At 45.1% G+C, this 19,006-nt stretch overlaps 1 protein-coding gene across 1 annotated transcript in view; it reads left to right on the plus strand.

Moving 5' to 3' along the window:
• The window catches only part of NT5DC3 (5'-nucleotidase domain containing 3), a 59,582-nt gene that overhangs the window by 13,812 nt on the left and 26,764 nt on the right, over positions 1-19,006 (plus strand). Inside the window, exons 2-4 of the mRNA XM_008570284.1 lie at positions 9,611-9,795; positions 17,605-17,679; positions 18,156-18,211. Coding sequence (XP_008568506.1) covers positions 9,628-9,795; positions 17,605-17,679; positions 18,156-18,211 — 299 coding nt within the window. The 5' untranslated portion in view covers positions 9,611-9,627. The remainder of the gene's footprint in view (positions 1-9,610; positions 9,796-17,604; positions 17,680-18,155; positions 18,212-19,006) is intronic.

Consider the following 19,006-nt stretch of genomic DNA (forward strand, 5'->3'; position numbering starts at 1 on the left):
TTTTTTTTGTCTTTTTTCCATGTCCGGCAATGGATCGCAACCCTCAGTGTCGTCCCCGCACTGGACCGGGACCGGCAACGGGATCGCAACCCTCGGTGTTGCCCCCGTGCCTCGCTCAGCCAGTGAGCGGGAACCGGTCTGTGTGTGGGATCCGAACCCTCGGCGGGAGCGCCTCCGCGCTTCCCAAGCGGCGCACTAGCGCAGTGCGCCACCGGGCCGGCCCTACATTTTTAATGTTTAAGATTTTTTTAAACTCTTTGATTCTCATGTGGTGTTCATTTTGCAGCATAGTGTAAAGGAAAATCTTACTTGACATTTTTTCCATATAGCTGACCAGTGTTTATGCATAGATGTTAGACAAAGAGACAGAATATTCCAGGCAGATTTAACTCGGTACTCAACTATAGTATATGTTGGAGAACACTGAGTAGTAGATCACTCATCTTGTTAAAAATATGACATATGAAGGAGAATTAAAGATTGGAAAGATGGATGAAAGTATAAATGGGAATGCCTTTGATGCCAGGTTAAGAAGTTAAAATTTGTAGTCTGAGAATTTTGAGTGGCTGAATATCCTTAAAATAGGTTAGGGCTCCTGTGGTTGCAAGCAATAGAAACTTATTTAATCAAAGTGGAAAAAAAAAAAGGTTATAGGAAGAAATTTTGTGGGCTCATGGAATTAAAAATTCATATATAGTACTAACTTCAAGCCTGAGTGGATCCAGGGGTTCAGATGATGTCACTGGGTGGTTTCTCTGTGTCTCCTGACCTTTCTTTCATCCCCATTGGCATTTTTTTTAGGTTCCTGGTAATGGCTGTTTACAGCAGATTTATGTCCTCTTAGGTCCAAGTTTGGAAGAAAAGAGTGACTCTTCCTTGAAATTCCCTTACAAATCCAGAAATTGACTTGATTGGGCTCATCGATTCACATTGGCTAATGGAGTCCTTTGCCTGCCCCAAAGCAATCAATGTTGGTAAGGGAATACAGGTGCTCTGTTAACCAGGCCTGGGTCACGTGCTGTCTTCCTGGAGTTGGGAATGGAACCCCACAAAGACCATACAGTCAGAGTGTTGGGGAGGGGAGGTTTCCCAAAGAAATTCAGAGTGTTGGAGCAATATCAGATTAGGCTAGGTCATGCTGCAGTGACAAGCAACACCAAAATCTCAGTGGCTTATTATAGACAGCCATAACCAGAGACTCCAGTAGCTCTCCAGGGCAGTTGTCCTCCTTGTGGAGGCCTAGCCTTCCACGCTATCTCATCTTGTCCGCATCACGTGTCTCCACTGTAGGCACAGTGGGGGAAGGGAGTGTGCTGCCCTGGAATTGACGCATGTCAGAGCTGGCCAGAGCCAGGGCAGGGGAAGGAGGACTGTAATCCTTCCCAAGTGCCTGGAAAGAGGGGCCACCTGTACAGAAGTGAGCGTGAGATGGTACATCCACACTGGGTGAGCACAACCAACCAGTGCCCACGACCATTGCTTATCACAGGCAGCCTTGGGGCCTCAGTCTGTCCAGTCCATCCCTTACATCCTCCTGTCCTTATCTGGCTGGTTAGTGCTGAGAGCAATTAAAGTATTTGGTGAACTGCTAGAACTCTCCAGTTTGTGTGTACCCAAGGGCCGAGTGATAGTCACATGGCCTTTCTGAAAACATGAGGACTATCCCTTGACATGACTCAGGCCATGGATTTCTACCCGGCGCTGTCTCCACACACTGCTCTGTGACAGATGGTGCTGGCTCTGCCAAGCTCGAGGCCTTTATTAAGGGAGAGGCATTTGGCATTTCTGAACTTTAAAGGAGACAAAGTACTTGGCAAAAGATGTACTTTCTAATTCAGATCTTTACACAGTTTTAAAAATGTTTCCTTGAATAGGTGGAAACTGTCTGACTTCTGTACCAGTATGAAGATCTGCTTTTCTTCATGTTCTTTCTGTCAATAGCAAAGATAAAATTTAGGCAAGGGGTGGTATTCTTCTGTGGTGGTCTTGAAAAAACAAACAAAACCCAGAAAGCGGTGCAGCCTCTATGGAAAACAGTATGGCAGTTTCTCAAAAAATTAAGAATAGGATTTTACCATATGTAGGGAAAGTGAATATACATTGTCAGGGTCCCTCGAGGGGTGAGCGTTTGATGCAAATATGCATGTGCATCCAGGTATTCCTTGGTTATTGTCTAATGTAATTGTGCTTGTGCACCGAGGTGTCCTGGGTTATGGGCTTAAGTATAAAGGACGAGTGGCTCTGATCCACAGTGCTCCTCCCCCCTGGGATGCCCCTGGGGAGCCATGGGGAGGCTGCTATTGCTGCTGGAGGCTGTTGCCGCAAATTGTTGCTGCCAGTGCCCCTGAGGTGCCCCAAGAGGCCACCGCTGCTGCTGCTTCTACTGCTGCTACTGCTGAGGACTGAGCTCGTGCCGTCTGCCAATGGTTCCCAGGATCTTTCCTAATTACCTAGCGTGGACCTGTGTATAAGGGGTCTGGTGACCCAGCCTGGCAAGTGAGGGGTCTTGTCACCCAGCCAGGCATGTGAGAGGTCTGGTGACCCAGCGTGGCATGTGAAGGACCTGAGACCCAGTCTGTACAATGGGATTGGAGTGTCTGAGTCCTAGCCCTGACAATACAAATCGAAACTTAGTATAACTAAAATAATGAAACGTTTTGGCTTTAGTTGTGAAATGCCTAGTGATACAATTAGCGTAGGTATTGCTGTAGCTTTACAACCGATGTAGTAGTTGCAGGATTCTGGGCAGGTAAGAGAGCCTGGCACCGGCGTTGTGGGTAGGATGCCAAGCAGGAAAAGAAGCAGAAAGCCCCTTGGGAGGGAGAGGAAATATGGCTACCCTTGGATATGTGGTGCCTGGTGGCGTCTTTCTGGTTGACCAGGGTCTGGCTGTTGCTCACTGTACTGTGAGCCGACATGGACCAGAAACCCCTTGAAGCGTCACAGTTTCTAGATTTGCAGCAGAAAGCAGACAGGTTGGAAACACAAGTACATGCCCTGGAGGCTGAAGTCACTCCTGCTTCCGACACCAGGGACGACGATGAACCTGATGGTGAGTTGGGGGAGACTGTGCATCTCCTGGCATGACCTGCTCATCAGAAAGTGAAGCATGAGCAGCCTATGAGACCAGGTGGACTGGTAGGCAACCCACAGGTGACCCAATTCATGACCTATGTCCCATATACCCAGGTCGAATTGGTCGGCTTGGGGAACAGTAAAGCATCAGAAACAGGGAGAGCCTCTGGCTGGCGCAGTTATAGGACCTAGGGGTGGATGGTGTGATGTGCTCAGGAGACGATGTAGTAAATGCATGTTGCATTTGTCTGAAGGCAGATGGCTCACTGGGTGCCACTTAAACCCGAGAAGGAGGATGGTGTAATGTGCTCTGGAGAAGATGTAGCAAATGCATGTCACGTTTGTCTGAAGGCAGATGGCTTGAGGGGTGCTGTATAAACCCAAGAAAAGAGTGCCACATGCAGGTGGGCAGATGACCCGAGGACGGGTGCCCCTGCAGAATTTCAAGTATATCTTCACCTGGTGAAAAGGTGGAAAAGGGCCGGCCCGGTGGCGCACTCGGTAGAGTGTGGCGCTTGGGAGTGCGGTGGCGCTCCCGCCGAGGGTTCAGATCCCATATAGAGAATGGTCCGCTCACTGGTTGAGCGCGGTGCGGGCGCGACACCTAGGGTTGCGATCCCATTGCCGGTCGCGGTACGGCTGCGACACCGAGGGTTGTGATCCCGTTACCGGTCACGAAAAAAGACAAAAAGGAAAAAAAAAAAGAGATGTTGATGAATATTCTCAGTAACCATACTATAGTCGGACAGAGCTGTCTCTTGAATACTAGACAAAAAAAAAAAAAAAAAAAAAAAGAAAAGGTGGAAAAGTTAGCCTCCGTTACTACGTGCCTGTCTCTGTGGCAGTGGTTACAGGAGAGCCGCCGATATGCACAGGGGCAGGGCAGCCACTCCTTGATGGACTGGGCAAATGCAGCTATTTGAACTGCCCAAGACTGTGAGTAAATGGTGGGGCTGTATGCCCTTTGATTCAAGTAATTCAGGAGCCAGGGATGGAGCAGCTAGATGCTAATAGCCAAGACAGTGGGAGAGAGGCATTTCAGAAGTTTGGGAGAGCACCCCTTCCATCACAGGGCCTGAGGCTTAGGAGAACTGAGTTTTTCTGGAGGACAGACATGAGGTGTCATTGCCCTCAGCAAACTGCTCTCTGCACTCTAGCTGCTCTGGCTGGAGTAGCTATGTCTTGGGTGGCCCCAAGTGTGGTTTGTACAGCAACTCCAGAGAGCATAGGCTGGAAACCTTTGCGATTGTGTTGTGTTGAGTTTGCAGGCTGGCAGAACATGAGAGCATTGGAGATGTGGCAGCCTCCACCCAGACTGCAGAAGACGTATAGAAGGTAGAGACCTGCTGCAGGGGTGGAGCTGCGGTGGACACCACCTATGGAGAAATGTGGAGCAGAAAAGTGGGGTCGGAACCCCCACAGAGAGCCCTCATCAGGAAAATATCTAGTGGAGCCAGGACAGCGGGGCTGCCACTGGAGCCCAGAACTGTGGGTCTGCTGGCAATGTGCAGCACCAGCCTGGGAAAGTCACAGGCACCAGGACAGCTCAGTGGGCTGCACCTGGCAGAGCTGTGGGAGTGAGGCTGCCCGATGCTTTGGGGGCTCAGATGCCCCACCGTGCTTAATGTTTGCCCTGTTTGGGTTTTGGATTTATTTTGGGCCTGTTTGTCTTTCTTTTCTGTTCCTTTCTTCTGGAATGGTAATGTGTACTCAGTGTCTGTCCTATGGTATCTTGGAGGTGGATAAATTTGTTTTTGATTTCTACAGGTTCACAGCTGAAAGAAGTTTTGCCTTTAGTCTCAGATGAGACTTTGAACTTTCCAGTTGGTGCTGCAACAAGCTAAAGACTTTTGGGACTGTTGGGATGGAATGTCACTAAATATAGCTGAAAAGGTAGAGCTACGGGGGCAAGCCTCAAGGTGTGTAATATGTACAATAGGTTATATGAATGTACAACAGGTTATATGAATGCAAGGGTCATTCATCCTCGCTAAGGGAACATCGTGGAAGATTCTGAATGCATAGATTGTATGGCAGGGGACTCCAAAGGGGTGGATTGTAGGGAAAGTGAATATAAATGATCAGGGTCCCTTGAGGGGTTCGGAATCTTGCCTGGCATTTGATGTAAATATGCACGTGTGCCCAGGTGTTCCTTGGCTGTTGTCTAATGTAATTATGTGCACCCAGGTGGACATGCTGGGTTATGGACTTAAGTATAAAGGATGAGTGGCTCTGATCCACAGTGCCTCCCCCCGCCCCGGATGCCCCAGGGGGGTCCACAGAGAGGCCGCTACTGCTGCTGGAGGCTGTTGCTGCCTGTGCCCTCGGGATGCCCCAAGAGGCCACTGCTGCTGTTGCTTCTGCTACTGCTGAGGACTGAGCTCGTGCCGTCTGCCAACGGCTCCTGGGATATTTCCCAATTACCTACCATGGACCTGTGTGTGAGGGGTCTGGTGACCCAGCCTGGCATGTGAAGGGTCTGGTGACCCAGTCTGTACAATGGGTTTGAAGGGTCTGTGAGCCCTAACCCCTAGCCCTGACAATACAAATGGAAAACTTAGTGTTAACTAAAATAATGAAACGTTTTGGCTTTAGTTATGAGTTGCTTTAACAATACTATTACCCCAACCAGACAATTGGCGTAGCAATGACCCTAGCAAGACACTAGTCAAGCTTCATTCCGTTTATACTTTAAAGTCGAAGGTTTAGACAGACTGTTTTCTTTTGCCTTGAAATTATTCATGTTTATTCTTGTACAAGGTGCTGAGATCCTTTTTAAGCTGCTGTTCCTCGTGGTTGAGGATGACAGATTAAACACCCAGGCTTTCAGGTGACGGCATTCATGTACCTCGGGCTTTCCCCTCCAGCAGGGCATTCCCGTGCAGCTCTCGGAGATGTGCTGGCTAGTAGTGATTGTCCAGTAGTGATTTTCCATCGTAGTAGTTTTTCCTTGAGGGCTTCATACAATCTTCTCAGGTAGCAGAGAGGGAGACTTTCTTGCCAACACCATTTCTAAATATAAACTTCTAATTAGACAGGCTGTTAGAACCTCCCTTGGAAAGGTCATTTGTAAAAGTGGATTTTGGCCACTCTGTAAGCAGTCCCCCTTCACTCACATCATTTGGACAGTGTCGTGTGGTCATAGTCAGAAAATAGCATCATCTGCAGTGGCCTGCTGATTATGTAAGGCCAGAAGATCTTTGGTGTTAGATACCAAAGAGCTTGGGACTGCTGGCTTCTCCCCTTCCTCAGGACTAGTTCTTATGAACTCTCTGTTTCCAAGTTTTGTAAAATGTTACTGTCTGTTTATTGTCCTCAGATCCGTCTTATTTGCAAAAGAAAAATAAAAGCCATGGTTACCGTTTCATTGATTTTAAAAAAACTAATGAAGAAGTGGAAATGTTGGTGAATCTTGGCTGTTTGGGTTTTCAAGAGGCTCAGTCACGTCTAGATTGTCAGTGTGAGTGAAATTAATGTGTTCATTCATACATTTGCCTTCATTGGTCCTGAAATTCCATGTGGAGATATAAAGGCTTGGTTTTAGGTAGGTGTAATGCGGGAATTTAACTGGGGCCTTGAACACGATTTAGGGTCAAACCTCCTGAATTTTTATGCAAAATCTGTAATGTATTTTTCTTGGTAGAGGATTCTATAACTTCTGTTAAGTTTTCAAAGGGATCCATATCCCAGTGCTCTTAAGGAGCCTTGTGGAATGTGCAGAATACCTCACTGCAGCTGGGATGGTGCCTTGATTGGGACCTCAGTCCCCTGATTGGAGGTGTCACCATACTTCTTGAGTATTTCATGTGGCCCCTTAGGGTGGAAGTGGATAACTGGGCCATTCATAGTCAGAAGGAAGTGAGCAGAAAGGAAAAGGGAAGCTCAGAAATGATGGATTGACAACATTTTATTTTAGAAGCAATTGTACCCTTCACAGATGCTGGTTGATTCCTATAACCCTAGGGAAAGGAGTTAAGAACATGGATTCTGGAGCCAAATTTCCCAGGTTCAAATCCCAGCCCTGCTATTTGGTGGTTGTGTATCCTTCAGCAAATTATGTAATTTCTGTGTGCTTCAAGTGTCCTCATAAAGTGGGGATAATTTGCTTCATAAGGATGTTGAAAGGATTAAATGAAATAATGTAAAGTCTTTTTGATAGCATGTAGTACATGGTAAGTGTGTAATAAACATTAGCTGTTATAATGGAGCCATGCGGTTGTGTGTAGTAATGTAAAGAATAGTAAAACAGGGGCAGTTCAGTTTTGGTGTGCATGTGTAGGTTGTTTTGCACCTGTCTCCAAAAAGTCACCTTCCTTCAGCATTTGTCTACTTATGAGCTATTTCAAACAAATTTTGGCGCACAAACAAAAAGGTGAAAAGAATACGGTCATACATTCTTTTAGTAAAATAGGATGGTCCATGTTCTTGTGACAAAATATTGCTTGGTGAGGTTCTCCTGTTAAATGACTATCTGTTAAATGACTCACCGGATGAGAATACTGTTTCATTTTTGTCTCTAGAAGTATATTGATTAATCTTTGATCCTAAATTTCATCTAAGATATGGTCATAGTCTCATAGTCTGAGATTTCACTTATATGGTCAATTTCTCCGTTATCTTTAGACTCCACAGAACTGCTCTCTGTGCCTTCATTCATCTTCTGATACATCTAATAACTGTGAAATGTCTTTCTCTCTCACCTTGCTTCTTTTTGCCATTATGGGTGGAAAATGAAAAATTTTTAATTCTCAGCTGTGTCTGCAAAGACAATATCTTCAGACTTCTTTTATACCTTCTTGAAAATGGTGAAATTCCTTGGGCAGTGCAGTGAGAACTGAAGGATGATGTCGTAGTGATGACATTTCACTATTGCACCCTCTTGGGTGATGTCCTATGATTCTCCTGCTTTCTTAATTTAGTCTTTTTCTTGTTTTGATCATAGGTGGCAGTAATTGATGGGTAATGATGAAATAATTACTAGGATGATACAAAATGTTTCAACCTATTGGAAAAATAAGATCACTAACATCCCCTATTGCATCTTAGATTTTTAAAAGGGTTCAGTGGACTCATGAAAATTGCAAGGTAAAATGAATTTTTGGAAGACTCCTAAGAAAGAATGAATAAGAGTCATGAAATAGCAATCCTTAGAAATAGGTAGAACTGTTCAAAAAAGAAACTCAAAACTGACATTGGATCCAGTGGACCCTGATGGTTTGTGGGGGTGACTTCAAGCTTCTTATACACCATCTGAAAGAAATAACTTGAAAGGCAGACAGAGATTAACACATGAAGGTGTTCATCACAGTGTTTTTATTAAAAAAGAAAAAACCTATGGGCTGGCCCGGTGGCGCACTCGGTAGAGTGTGGCACTTGGGAGTGCGGCGGTGCTCCCGCCGAGGGTTCGGATCCCATATAGAGACCGGTCCGCTCACTGGTTGAGCGCAGTGCGGGCACGACACCGAGGGTTGCGATCCCGTTTCCGGTCGCGGTACGGGCGCGACACTGAGGGTTGCGATCCCGTTACCAGTCACGAAAAAAGACAAAAAGGAAAAAAAAAAAAAAAGAAAAAACCTAAATGTATGACAGTAATGGGTTAATTATGCCACATCAATATACCAGTTTTATGTTATAGTTTAAGGTCATAATATCAATATACCACAGTTTTATGTTATAGTTTAAGGTCATAATCTGGGAAAGCCTGTAATGATCTGAGGATAGAGTCATGATTGAATGTTAAATTGACAGAGCATAGTACCAACCAGTACAACAATGTGAGTCATCTATATAAGCTGTATACATAGAAAAATATTGGCAGCAATTATATAAAATGTTGATAGTTTTTTTGAGTGGTGGGATGTGTTATTTAAGTTTATTATCTATACTTTTGTCTTCTAAAATCTGTAACTAGCATGCATTTTTAAAGCAAAACAAAAATTTTGTGATGTTGAAGTAAGTATTCTTTTTTAATAACAGTTTTATTGAGATATAATTTGCATACCGTACAATTCACCCATTTAAAGTCTCCCATTCAGTGGCTTTTAGTGTATTCACAAGAGGTCCTCAACAATCACCATCACCACAATCAACTTTAGAACATTTTCATTACCCCCAAAAGAAATTCCATGCTCATTAGCAGTCACTCTCTACTTCCCGCAATTTCCCAGTCCTAGGCAATCACTAATCTACTTTTTGTCCCTATGGATTTGTTTTTTCTGGACATTTCACATAAATAACTTTAACCACGCTTTATTTAAAAAATTTTTTTTTGCTGGCTGGCTGGTACGGGGATCCGAACCCATGATCTTGATGTTATAAGGCTGCACTCTAACCAACTGAGCCAACTGGCCAACCCCCATTTCGTATAAATGGAATCATATAGCATGTGGTCCTTTGTGACTGTCTTTTTCCACTCAGCATGATGTTTTCCAGATGAAGCAAATCATTCTTGTACTCTAGTTTATTCATTTTATTTAGAAATCATATTAACCCTTATGTATTGTGTGGTATAATGTATTTTCTTCTTTACTTCCAGAATTGGTTCCTTCAATTATGAGCAACTTGTTGAATCCAGATGCCATTTTCTCGAACAATGAAATGAGCCTGTCGGACATTGAAATCTATGGCTTTGATTATGACTACACCTTGGTGTTTTATTCAAAGCACCTGCACACGCTGATATTTAATGCTGCTCGGGACCTTCTCATCAATGAACACCGGGTAAGACCACAGGGACGTTGCCTCTTCCTCCCTCTTTTTTTTCATAGGTATTTGGAGAACAACCTTGAGCTGGCCTGGCCCCATGCCTGGCACATAGACATCTTTTAGTTACCTGTTGCTGAATGAATGAGTAGATTTTGTTCCATTCCACATTTCCAAATGACTCTTACCTGGAAGATAGTTGTTTTTTTTTTAAAAGTCTTTAGATGTCTCTTTGGCAAAAGATTGTCCCAAGGTATGCATTAGTGCAGATTTGGCTACAGATATTTACCCTCTCATTTTTTGCAGAAGGGCAACATAGTTTCTCCCAGAGCTTGATGAAGTGGCAGCCTGCTGAGTTCTGGTTAGAAGGGCTTCCTCAAATGATAGGCAATGTTTTACCCTTACCACTGGTTGGCATTGCTTTCTTATGTAAAGAATATTTAAATGTCTTCTGATGCATAGCATTGTTGAGAGCTTTTAATGAGGAAGGAAATAAACCAAAATGCTCAACACCTAACTTTCTTTTCTCTAGTCTGGTTTGAGTACACATTTCAGGAATCGGGATGAGAAACATCCTCAGAGGTCATCTGGACTAGTGCCCTTGAAGTACCCCTGACATCATCCCGAGAGGTGTGTCTTGAATCTCCATCTTGGACTGGAGCACACTATCCCAGGAGGCAGTTGTGACTTTTAGGAGGTTCTTCCAGGGTTGAAGAATCTTGCCTTTGTACAGCTTTCACCAATTGATCTCTCTTCTTCCTTCCTTCCTTCATATACTCCCTAAGTCTTTAAGTGCCTCCAATGCTCCAAGCTCTGTCACAGAGGCAGGAAGGACAAAGATGAATAGGACACAGGCATTGCCCATGGAGAACCAAGAGGCTGGGGCCGGGGGGAGAGTTGGTCATGTAGACAGATAAATCATGAAGCCACCTGGTGGAGGCCTCTGTAGACAGAACAGAGCTGAGGATGCATACGGAATGGTTGGAACAACGTTCTCTGCCTGAGAGAATTGGGGAAAGAAAGAAGATGATATTTCAGCCAAGTCTTGAAGGAGTTTGCCAGCAAAGGTGGGCTAAGGGTGGGTGGGTATGAGTAACCTAGAAACCCAGATCTGCAGACTGATGTTTGAGTAGTGGACATCTAAGCATAATGGGCTGGGTGTTGTGCAGACCAGCCATTGTGCCCTCCAGGACTTCTCTTTTCCCAGGCTGATCGTTCTTCGTTCTTTCAAGCATGTTCATTTGTCCTCTTTTCTGTTCTTTTCACCATCCTGGTCACCCTCCTTTGTGTGAACTCTGGTTTGTCCGTCTCAAATATGAGACCTTGAATTGAAGATATTACTCCAGATGGGGTCCAACTAGTATGGAATAGAGGGAGACCATTACCTCCCCGATTCTGGATTCCATACTTTTATTAATGTAGCCAAAGTTTCCATTAGTTTTGGATCCAGACTATTTGATCCAGTATATTTTCTCATCCCTCTCAACTTTTGGTTATCAGTGGGCTTAAGCAACTCATTTTGTCCTTGTCCAAAATGCAGAAATGGTGTTTACCAAAAATAACCTTCCCTTCTGCCACTAAGCCAACAGCCAGCTTTCTTTAGTGACGGCCAGTTTACTAGATGTAAAGCCACCTAGCCACTTGCCGTCCAGCAGCACTTCTCCATTTGCTCAAAAAACTATCCATTACAAGCGCGGTCCTTTCCCTGGGCCGTGAGGATGGAAGCAGTATTAGAGCCAGGGGGTTCTGCCCTTGCTTCCTGTCTGCCATCCACCACCGTCTCTTCACCACCCCACTGGGAGAGCGAGCTGGAGGAATGCTGCAGCGGTGCCGGCGTTCTGGTCCCAGGGCAGCTGCAACATTCCTGTGACTTTGATGTCATTAATGCAGGCCATTGTCCTAACAGCACTGTGCATTGATTGTCTGCTGGGTGCTGAAAGCACAGGTTCTAAAGCAAATCCTGGCTGCAAATCCTGGCTTTCACCACTTATTTCCCATGTAATCTTGATCAACTCACCCAATTTCTCTGGGCCTCAGTTTCCTCCTATGTAAAATGGGCTTAGTAACAGTGCTTTCCTCACAGTGTTACTGTGATAACTAAATGAGTTAATATATGTAAAGGAAACACTGAATAAGTGCTAGCTGTTGCTAATATTATTATTTCTAATATGCACAACAACTCTGCACATACATGTTGTCTCTGTTTTACAGTTGAGGAAAGTGAGGCTGAAAGAGTTAAGCTGCTAGATCAAGGCCACAAGCACCGGGTAAGATCACAGGGACGTTACCTCTTCCTGAGGCAGAACCAGGATTTGAACTTAGATCTGTCTGTTTCCAAGGAACCTGTATGCTCTCTCTGACTCCTTGTTGCCCCCGGCAGGGTTAATAACACCATTCTACCCTATGGGATTTTTTGTTCAGATGAAAATAAAATATTCATGAAAATAAAAAATTTATGAACATGAAAAATTTATGAAATTTGTGGGGAAAGATAGATAAAATAGAGAAAAGCCTCTAGATTTAAGAATCATTGAGATTTCATTCTCATTATGTCTGTCTTGTGCTGCGATAAAAGAAATAAGTTATAATACTAATTATATCAGGCATATTAATAGAGTTAATTATGCTCATGCAGATTTTTCTCGGGCTCTGATTAAACAAAATAATTCTTCCAAGATGCACTGAGTTCAGTACCATTTTTCCTGCCAAGACCGAGTGTACTTTATGTACTTGTGGAGATGGGAAGACATCTGCTTTGGAAATGCACAGTAATAGAACAGTACATTTGCAATTTAGCATCTTTCTAAAAAGCCAATATAAAAAGTTCAGCTCTTTCATAATTACTCAGTTTTTTCAAGAACAAATTTTTACAGAAATAGAAATGGAAAAAAAACTCAGGTAATAAGTGTCTGTATTTTCCTTTCACACGACCACCAAGGAGAAGAAGGAGCTGTTAAAGCTCTTGATTTCCTCTCCAAATTCACACATTTGTCAACGTTCTCTTCTCATTTGTTGGTGCCCACAATCACCTGGTCATTTGAATACAAAACCTAACATCGGCTGTGACCTCCTGCATTCTGTGTCCCACATCCAACTTCTCAGCAAATGCTGTGGGTCACTCTTTTGTTTTAAAATAAACTTAGTTTTAGGCTTGCAGAAAAGTTGCAAAGATAATACCAAGTTTCTGTATATATACCCCACACCCAGTTTCCTCTAATGTTAACATTTGACGTTACAGTGGTACATTTGTCGCAACTGAAGAACTAATAATGGTACATTATTATTAGCTAAAGTCCATACGTTGTTCAAATTTCCTTAGGTCTTACGTAATGTTCTTTTCCTGCACCACTATCCTATCTAGGAATACCATATTACATTTGGCTGTCATGTCTCCTTAGGCTCCACTTGGCTTTTTCTGATTTTCCTTGTTTTTGATGACCGCGACAGTTTTGAAGAGTACTGGGTGGGTATTGTAGAGTCTGATGTTTTCTTCGTGATGAGACTGGGTTATGGGTTCTCTGGAGGAAGGCCACAGAGGTGAAGTGCCGTTCTCACCACATCATAATGAGGTTACCTGCTGTGCCCCAGGCTCTTGGCATCCTTGCCAGCCACCTCTTCTCACACCTGCCCTAGCTGGCTCTGCTCCAGCCACGCTGGCCTCCTTGGTGCTCCTTGAACTGCCACACACCTTGCTGCTTTTGGGTGTTGTCGCTGGTTATTTCCTCTGTCTGCCCTGGAGCACCTGTCCTGCCCACAGACAGCCTGATGGCTTGTTCCTGATTTTTTTTTTTCCATATCTCTGAACCCTCATACTGCATTTTCTTTATAGAACATACCACTGCAAGGCATCATACTCTGTTTGTTTATGGTCTGCTTCCCTATGGTAATGTGGAAACTTCTTGGGGCAGAGACTTTGTCAGTTTCGCTTGCTGACGTATTTCCAGACCGTGGCACGGTGCCTGGCACAAATTACGTGCTCAATAAATACTTGATGGCTGCACTCGTAAATTCTGCAGGTCAGTGAGAGTGTTGGGCTTCATGTGGGCCAGCACTCTGATGAGATCATTTTACCGTAGCTTATGTGTAGATTTTGGAGAGCTTTGTTTTTATGTCCTTCTGTCCCGCCTCTGATTTGACTCATAATTTAGGCTACTTTAAATATCAGACTGAGACCTCTGGGAAACGGATGTGTTTATGGGCCTCTGGACCCCAGGAACTCACAGGCAGTGTTTAATGTAGAGGCTGCTAGCTGTATTCAGAGATCTGTGATTGGCCAGGAAGGAGGCACATGGCCAAGCTGCAGGACTGTAGGAAGTATGTACACAGGGAATTCTGGGTTTTCTGCTGCATTTTGGTATTAACTTATCTTGAAGCTGTAGGCACATTTCTGTAGCATTTTCAGGGGGACACTTTTTTTTTTATCAGCACATACTAGCCTGCCCAAATTGTACCTGGGTTGGAACATATCCAGGTACTGAAGGATACCAGACCTGGGCCTAAATTGAAGTTTTAATAAAAATCCCAAGTAAAGGTCTTTTATATTTCTTACTACTTGTAGGGAAACCACTTATCTCCATGACTCCTCAATTGGGTGAGTCTTGTTTTTCTGGGTGGTGAAGTTTCTAAATTATGAAGAGTCCTGAAGATCTAGCCATAGACCATTGCAGAGGACTGTAACTGACTGGCTGATGTGAAGAGCTCTGGCTTCCTGGGCTGGATGTTACTGTTAGTTATTCATAGAGGTGCTAGTGTGTGTGTGTGTGTGTGTGTGTGTGTGTGTGTGTGTGTGTGTGTGTGATTGTATGTGGGTTGGAAAAGGGCCCATCATGAGGACATTTTTGACTTGCTGGATGTATGGGGAAATTACAATTTAAGGGCAAGAGTGGATTCTAGAAATCACCCTAGTTCAATCATTTCATTTTGCAGATGAAGGAAGAGGCCTTGGAGAAAGGCCTGAAGTCCTATAGGAAAGTAGCAAAGGCTAGCAGAGTAGATTGAAAGGCCTCCCATTCCCAATCCAGGGAAGCATCTCAATTTTGTGGAGCACTTGCTATGTGCCAGGCACTGTCCTGGCTGCCACATGCATTTTTGGACTTAATCCTCTTTGCTGCCACATAGGGTAGGGCTCTTATCACATAGGGTAGGGCTCTTATCCTTACTTTGTAGATGAGAAAACCGAGTCTCCTAGACATGGAGGACCTTGCCCAGGGTCACTCAGCAAGCACATGGCAGGACCAGGGTTTGTTGTCTGGTCTCTCAGCCCCAGGCCCCATGTTCTTCACTGTGACATTGCCCTGTTGAGGCTCTTTCAGCTGCTTCTGTCAGTTCTCAAAGTCATTTGCAATAGTCTTCGGACCATTTGAAAAACTATGTATCTCTTGAGAGTGGCTCCCCAAGAGTAACACAGCAATAGCAAGAGGTGGGGGATGTGAGCGTGTGGGGCTGTGTCCTGCTGGGGAGCCCACATAAGCCTCGTTCAGAGAAAGAGCCGAGGCTTTTCAGCAGTGTCCACTCTGTTACTCACGTACCATCTGTCAACAGTCAGCACCCTGCTCGTCACCGTGAGTCCTTTCAGCAAACTCACTGACCCCCCTCTGAGGTGGCAGGTGCTGTCGTCACAGGGAGGCAATGAGCATCCAGTGTGGTGGCCCAGAGTGGACTATGTGGTGGTTAGGGGTGGACTTGGGTGTGACACAGACCTTGGTTCAAATACTGGCCCGACCACTCTCTAGCTGGGTGGTCTTGGGCAAGTTTCTTGACTCTGATCCTTAGATTATTCAACAGTAAATCAGGCAGGAGATGCCCTGCCTCCTCCATGCTGGTATGGGGAGGAATAAATAGGGTCTTAGAAAGTGTCTAGTCTAGGGCCGGCCCGATGGCGCACTGATACAGTGCGCCGCTTGGGAGCGCGTTGGCGCTCCTGCTGAGGGTTCGGATCCCACATACAGACCGGCCGCTCACTGGCTGAGCGAGGCACGGGTGCGACACCGAGGGTTGCGATCCCGTTGCCGGTCCCGGTCCGGTATGGGCGCGACACTGAGGGTTGCGATCCGTTGCCGGACACAAAAAAAGACAAAAAGGAAAAAAAAAAAAAAGAAAGTGTCTAGTCTAGTGTGTGGCACATAGCCAGTGTTGAATAAAGGTGCCTCTCTCAATGACATTTTAAGTATATCTTTCATGTGTGATCTCTTATTCATTCATCACTCCCAAGTTTAAAAGGAGACTTCAGAGTTGCTACAGTTCCTTGGCGTCCTTTCTGTGAGCAGAACTGTGTTACTGTGCGTTGGGTATGGCATTGGCTGTGCGGAACGTGTCAGTGAAGATGCAGAACTATACACAGTGTTCACAATTCTTGGAAACGCCTAGGGGTGGAAATATCAGTTTGGTGATTTCTTGGCACGCACAGCAGGTGTTAGACAGATGAGCCCAAATGCGACATTTGAGTCAGTGCTTCATGCAGCTTGACTTGAAAACTTGCCACGTGCGGTTCAGCCTGGTAGGACCGGGAAATGTACTCACACAAATGCGATCCCAGCCAGGAAGAGCTAGCAGGACATCCATGGAGAAGGGTGTCCTGGGCCTCTTAATAGTTGTGCAGGTTCTTAAGCAGTTTACGTCATGATCAGCAATTTGGGGAAGGCAGGAAGGACTTGAAGGCCCGATGCAGTAGGTGGGGAGGAGCCAGCCTTCTCGCATAGTGGGAGGAATGGCGGAACAACCAGGAAATTACCAGGGGAGCCAGCTGTTTTATGGTGGAGCATTGATGTGGAGGCCACATGCAGGGAAGGGCCTCCTGGTCTGAGTTGGGGGAGGCGGGACCTGACAGCTGTGGGCTTCTCCAGCTCCCGAGGGGGAGTGGCACCCGGCCGTCCAGATGAAAAAGGCGATGAAAGCTTTATGGCAGGGCCCCCCCCCCAAGAGGTTTTCTTGCTCTGAAATAAAGTAGTAAGATAATGTTGACAATATCGGTCCCTTCCTGATCAGACTTTTCCTGTACTCTTTTTTAAAAAATTGTTTTTTCTTTTTTTCGCCTCTACCCTTTTTTTTGTCCTTTTTGTCTTTTTTCGTGACCGGCAACGGATCGCAACCCTCAGTGTCGCGCCCGTACCGGACCGGGACCAGCAACGGGATCGCAACCCTCGGTGTTGCGCCTGCACCTCGCTCAGCCAGTGAGCGGCCGATCTGTATGTGGGATCTGAACCCTCGGCGGGAGTGCCGCCGCGCTCCCAAGTGGTGCACTGTAGCAGTGCACCACCAGGCCGGCCCCAGGGCCCCCCTTTGAAAAGTGTTCACCTTGTGTCTCTCCATGAAACCTGGGAGCAGGTCATCCAGGGGGCTGCTACATGGAGAGGCTCAAATACGCAGGGATGGGTGGTTGGCAGTGTGTTTGGGAAAAGTTGTGCTTCTGGTAATAGGGGACATTCCAACTCTCCCTCATTGGCAGGCTTAAAAATGGGAGGAAGAAGGGGTAGGTCGGAGGTAGAAGCAGATGTGTTTCTGGGGTCTTGGGGATCTGGGAGTCCAGGGACACAGGGAGGGGAGGTGGGGAAGGAAGGGGGGAGAGTTAAGAGGAGAGAAGTTGGGGGTGGGGGATGAGGCCCAAGCTGTGCTTGGGCAGATAAATAGGGTGTGGGACAGGGTGAGGGCTCTGTGGCCAGGGGCTGCTTGGACTGGAAGCAGAGGGCCAAGCTGTGGTTTGTCCCCTCCGACCACACCTTCCCACCAGTGTGCACCAGCTGCCTCAGCCTTTGTAAAAGGGCCAAATGTGGACACAATCCTGAACTTAGTATACTGTCAGCTAAAACTGGTTCCTTTCTTCTCTCTTAGTATCCTGCGGAAATCAGGAAATATGAGTATGACCCAAATTTTGCAATTCGTGGACTTCATTATGACGTACAGCGGGTAGGCTTAATTCTCATGTTTTTCTGCAGTTTAATGGTGTTTGAAAATAAAATGTACGTTTGGTGCTTTTCTTTGCTGAATAATTTAAAGTTGGTTTTAAATTATGTTCTTTGGCCTACAGAACCAAGTTATTCAAATGTCTTCAGATAAAATCTTTTTGAAGAGACTATGTATTGGAAAAGCATAAATGTATTTAGCTGTGTGGGAGTTACCATTTATTTCTAGTAGTCCTTTTTGGTATTTTGAGGAGGAGCCAGTTGCTGTATCTATTTTTTTTTTTTCTTTTGCAGATAGGCCATTTCCTTAAAGAACTGTACAGCACTTAAATTAATAAGCAAGTCTTTCAGAAATATACAGTGTGCTTCCTTGTTAGGGCAACCTAATGTTGAGAGGATTTATAATGATGCCTAGATTGCTTATTTAATATGCAAATTGTTGTGTATTATTTACCTGTGCATGTGTTTATGTTTTTAAAGGCAGTATTGATGAAGATTGATGCTTTTCATTACATTCAGCTGGGAACTGTCTACAGGTAAGAATACAGGGAGATAAATTTAATTCACCCAGAGTAAACAAGTGGCTTACCCATTGACTGTTCAATGATAAGAGGGGCTGCAGGGTGTGGATTATGACTCACTCATTAGCATTTGTCAAGGCCTGATACCACGCTAGGTGCTGAGGGTTTGGCTTCTAAGGATGTCCTCATGAAGCTCAGAGTGTGGGTCGGAATCCACACAAGTAAGCTAGTGCTGTCCAGAATGATGGACATGTGCGATGATGGAAATGTGCTCAGACCATTGGGGAGCACTCCGGGAGACTCTGGGGGATTCGGGAGGAGGACTGACTTTACAGAGGGGATGGCTGACGAGCTGAGTGAGGGTCCTGGTGAGGTGGCTTGGAGGGGACGGCTGTTGGGGTGAGGAAACAGGGTTTTCATTCCCACCATGATAGTTGCGTGGTTTGGATATTCAGACTTTTTCTTTCCTGTTTATTAGAATTAGTAGAAGTACTTCCAGTAGCCAGAAATCTTTGTAACTTTTAACATGGAAGTTTTACCTTTTTTAATTCTCTAACTTGGAAGGGGATTTAGGGGTGATTTCTATTAAGTTCATATCTTAAACAAAAAGTATGCATATCTTAGCTTAGATTCTTCTCTCACAACTCTTTGTTAAAAATCAATGTTTATTTATTTTTTATCAAAATAAAACACTCATACAGTAACAGACAGCATTAGAGATGTCACAGGGGACAACTGTCCTCCCTTACCTACCCAAACCTTTCTTTTTTTTTTTTTTTTTTTTTTTTTTTTTTTTTTTTTTTCCTTTTT

This window comes from Galeopterus variegatus, unplaced genomic scaffold, assembly GCF_000696425.1.
Source record: "Galeopterus variegatus unplaced genomic scaffold, G_variegatus-3.0.2 Scaffold588, whole genome shotgun sequence".
NCBI classification, from domain to species: domain Eukaryota; kingdom Metazoa; phylum Chordata; class Mammalia; order Dermoptera; family Cynocephalidae; genus Galeopterus; species Galeopterus variegatus.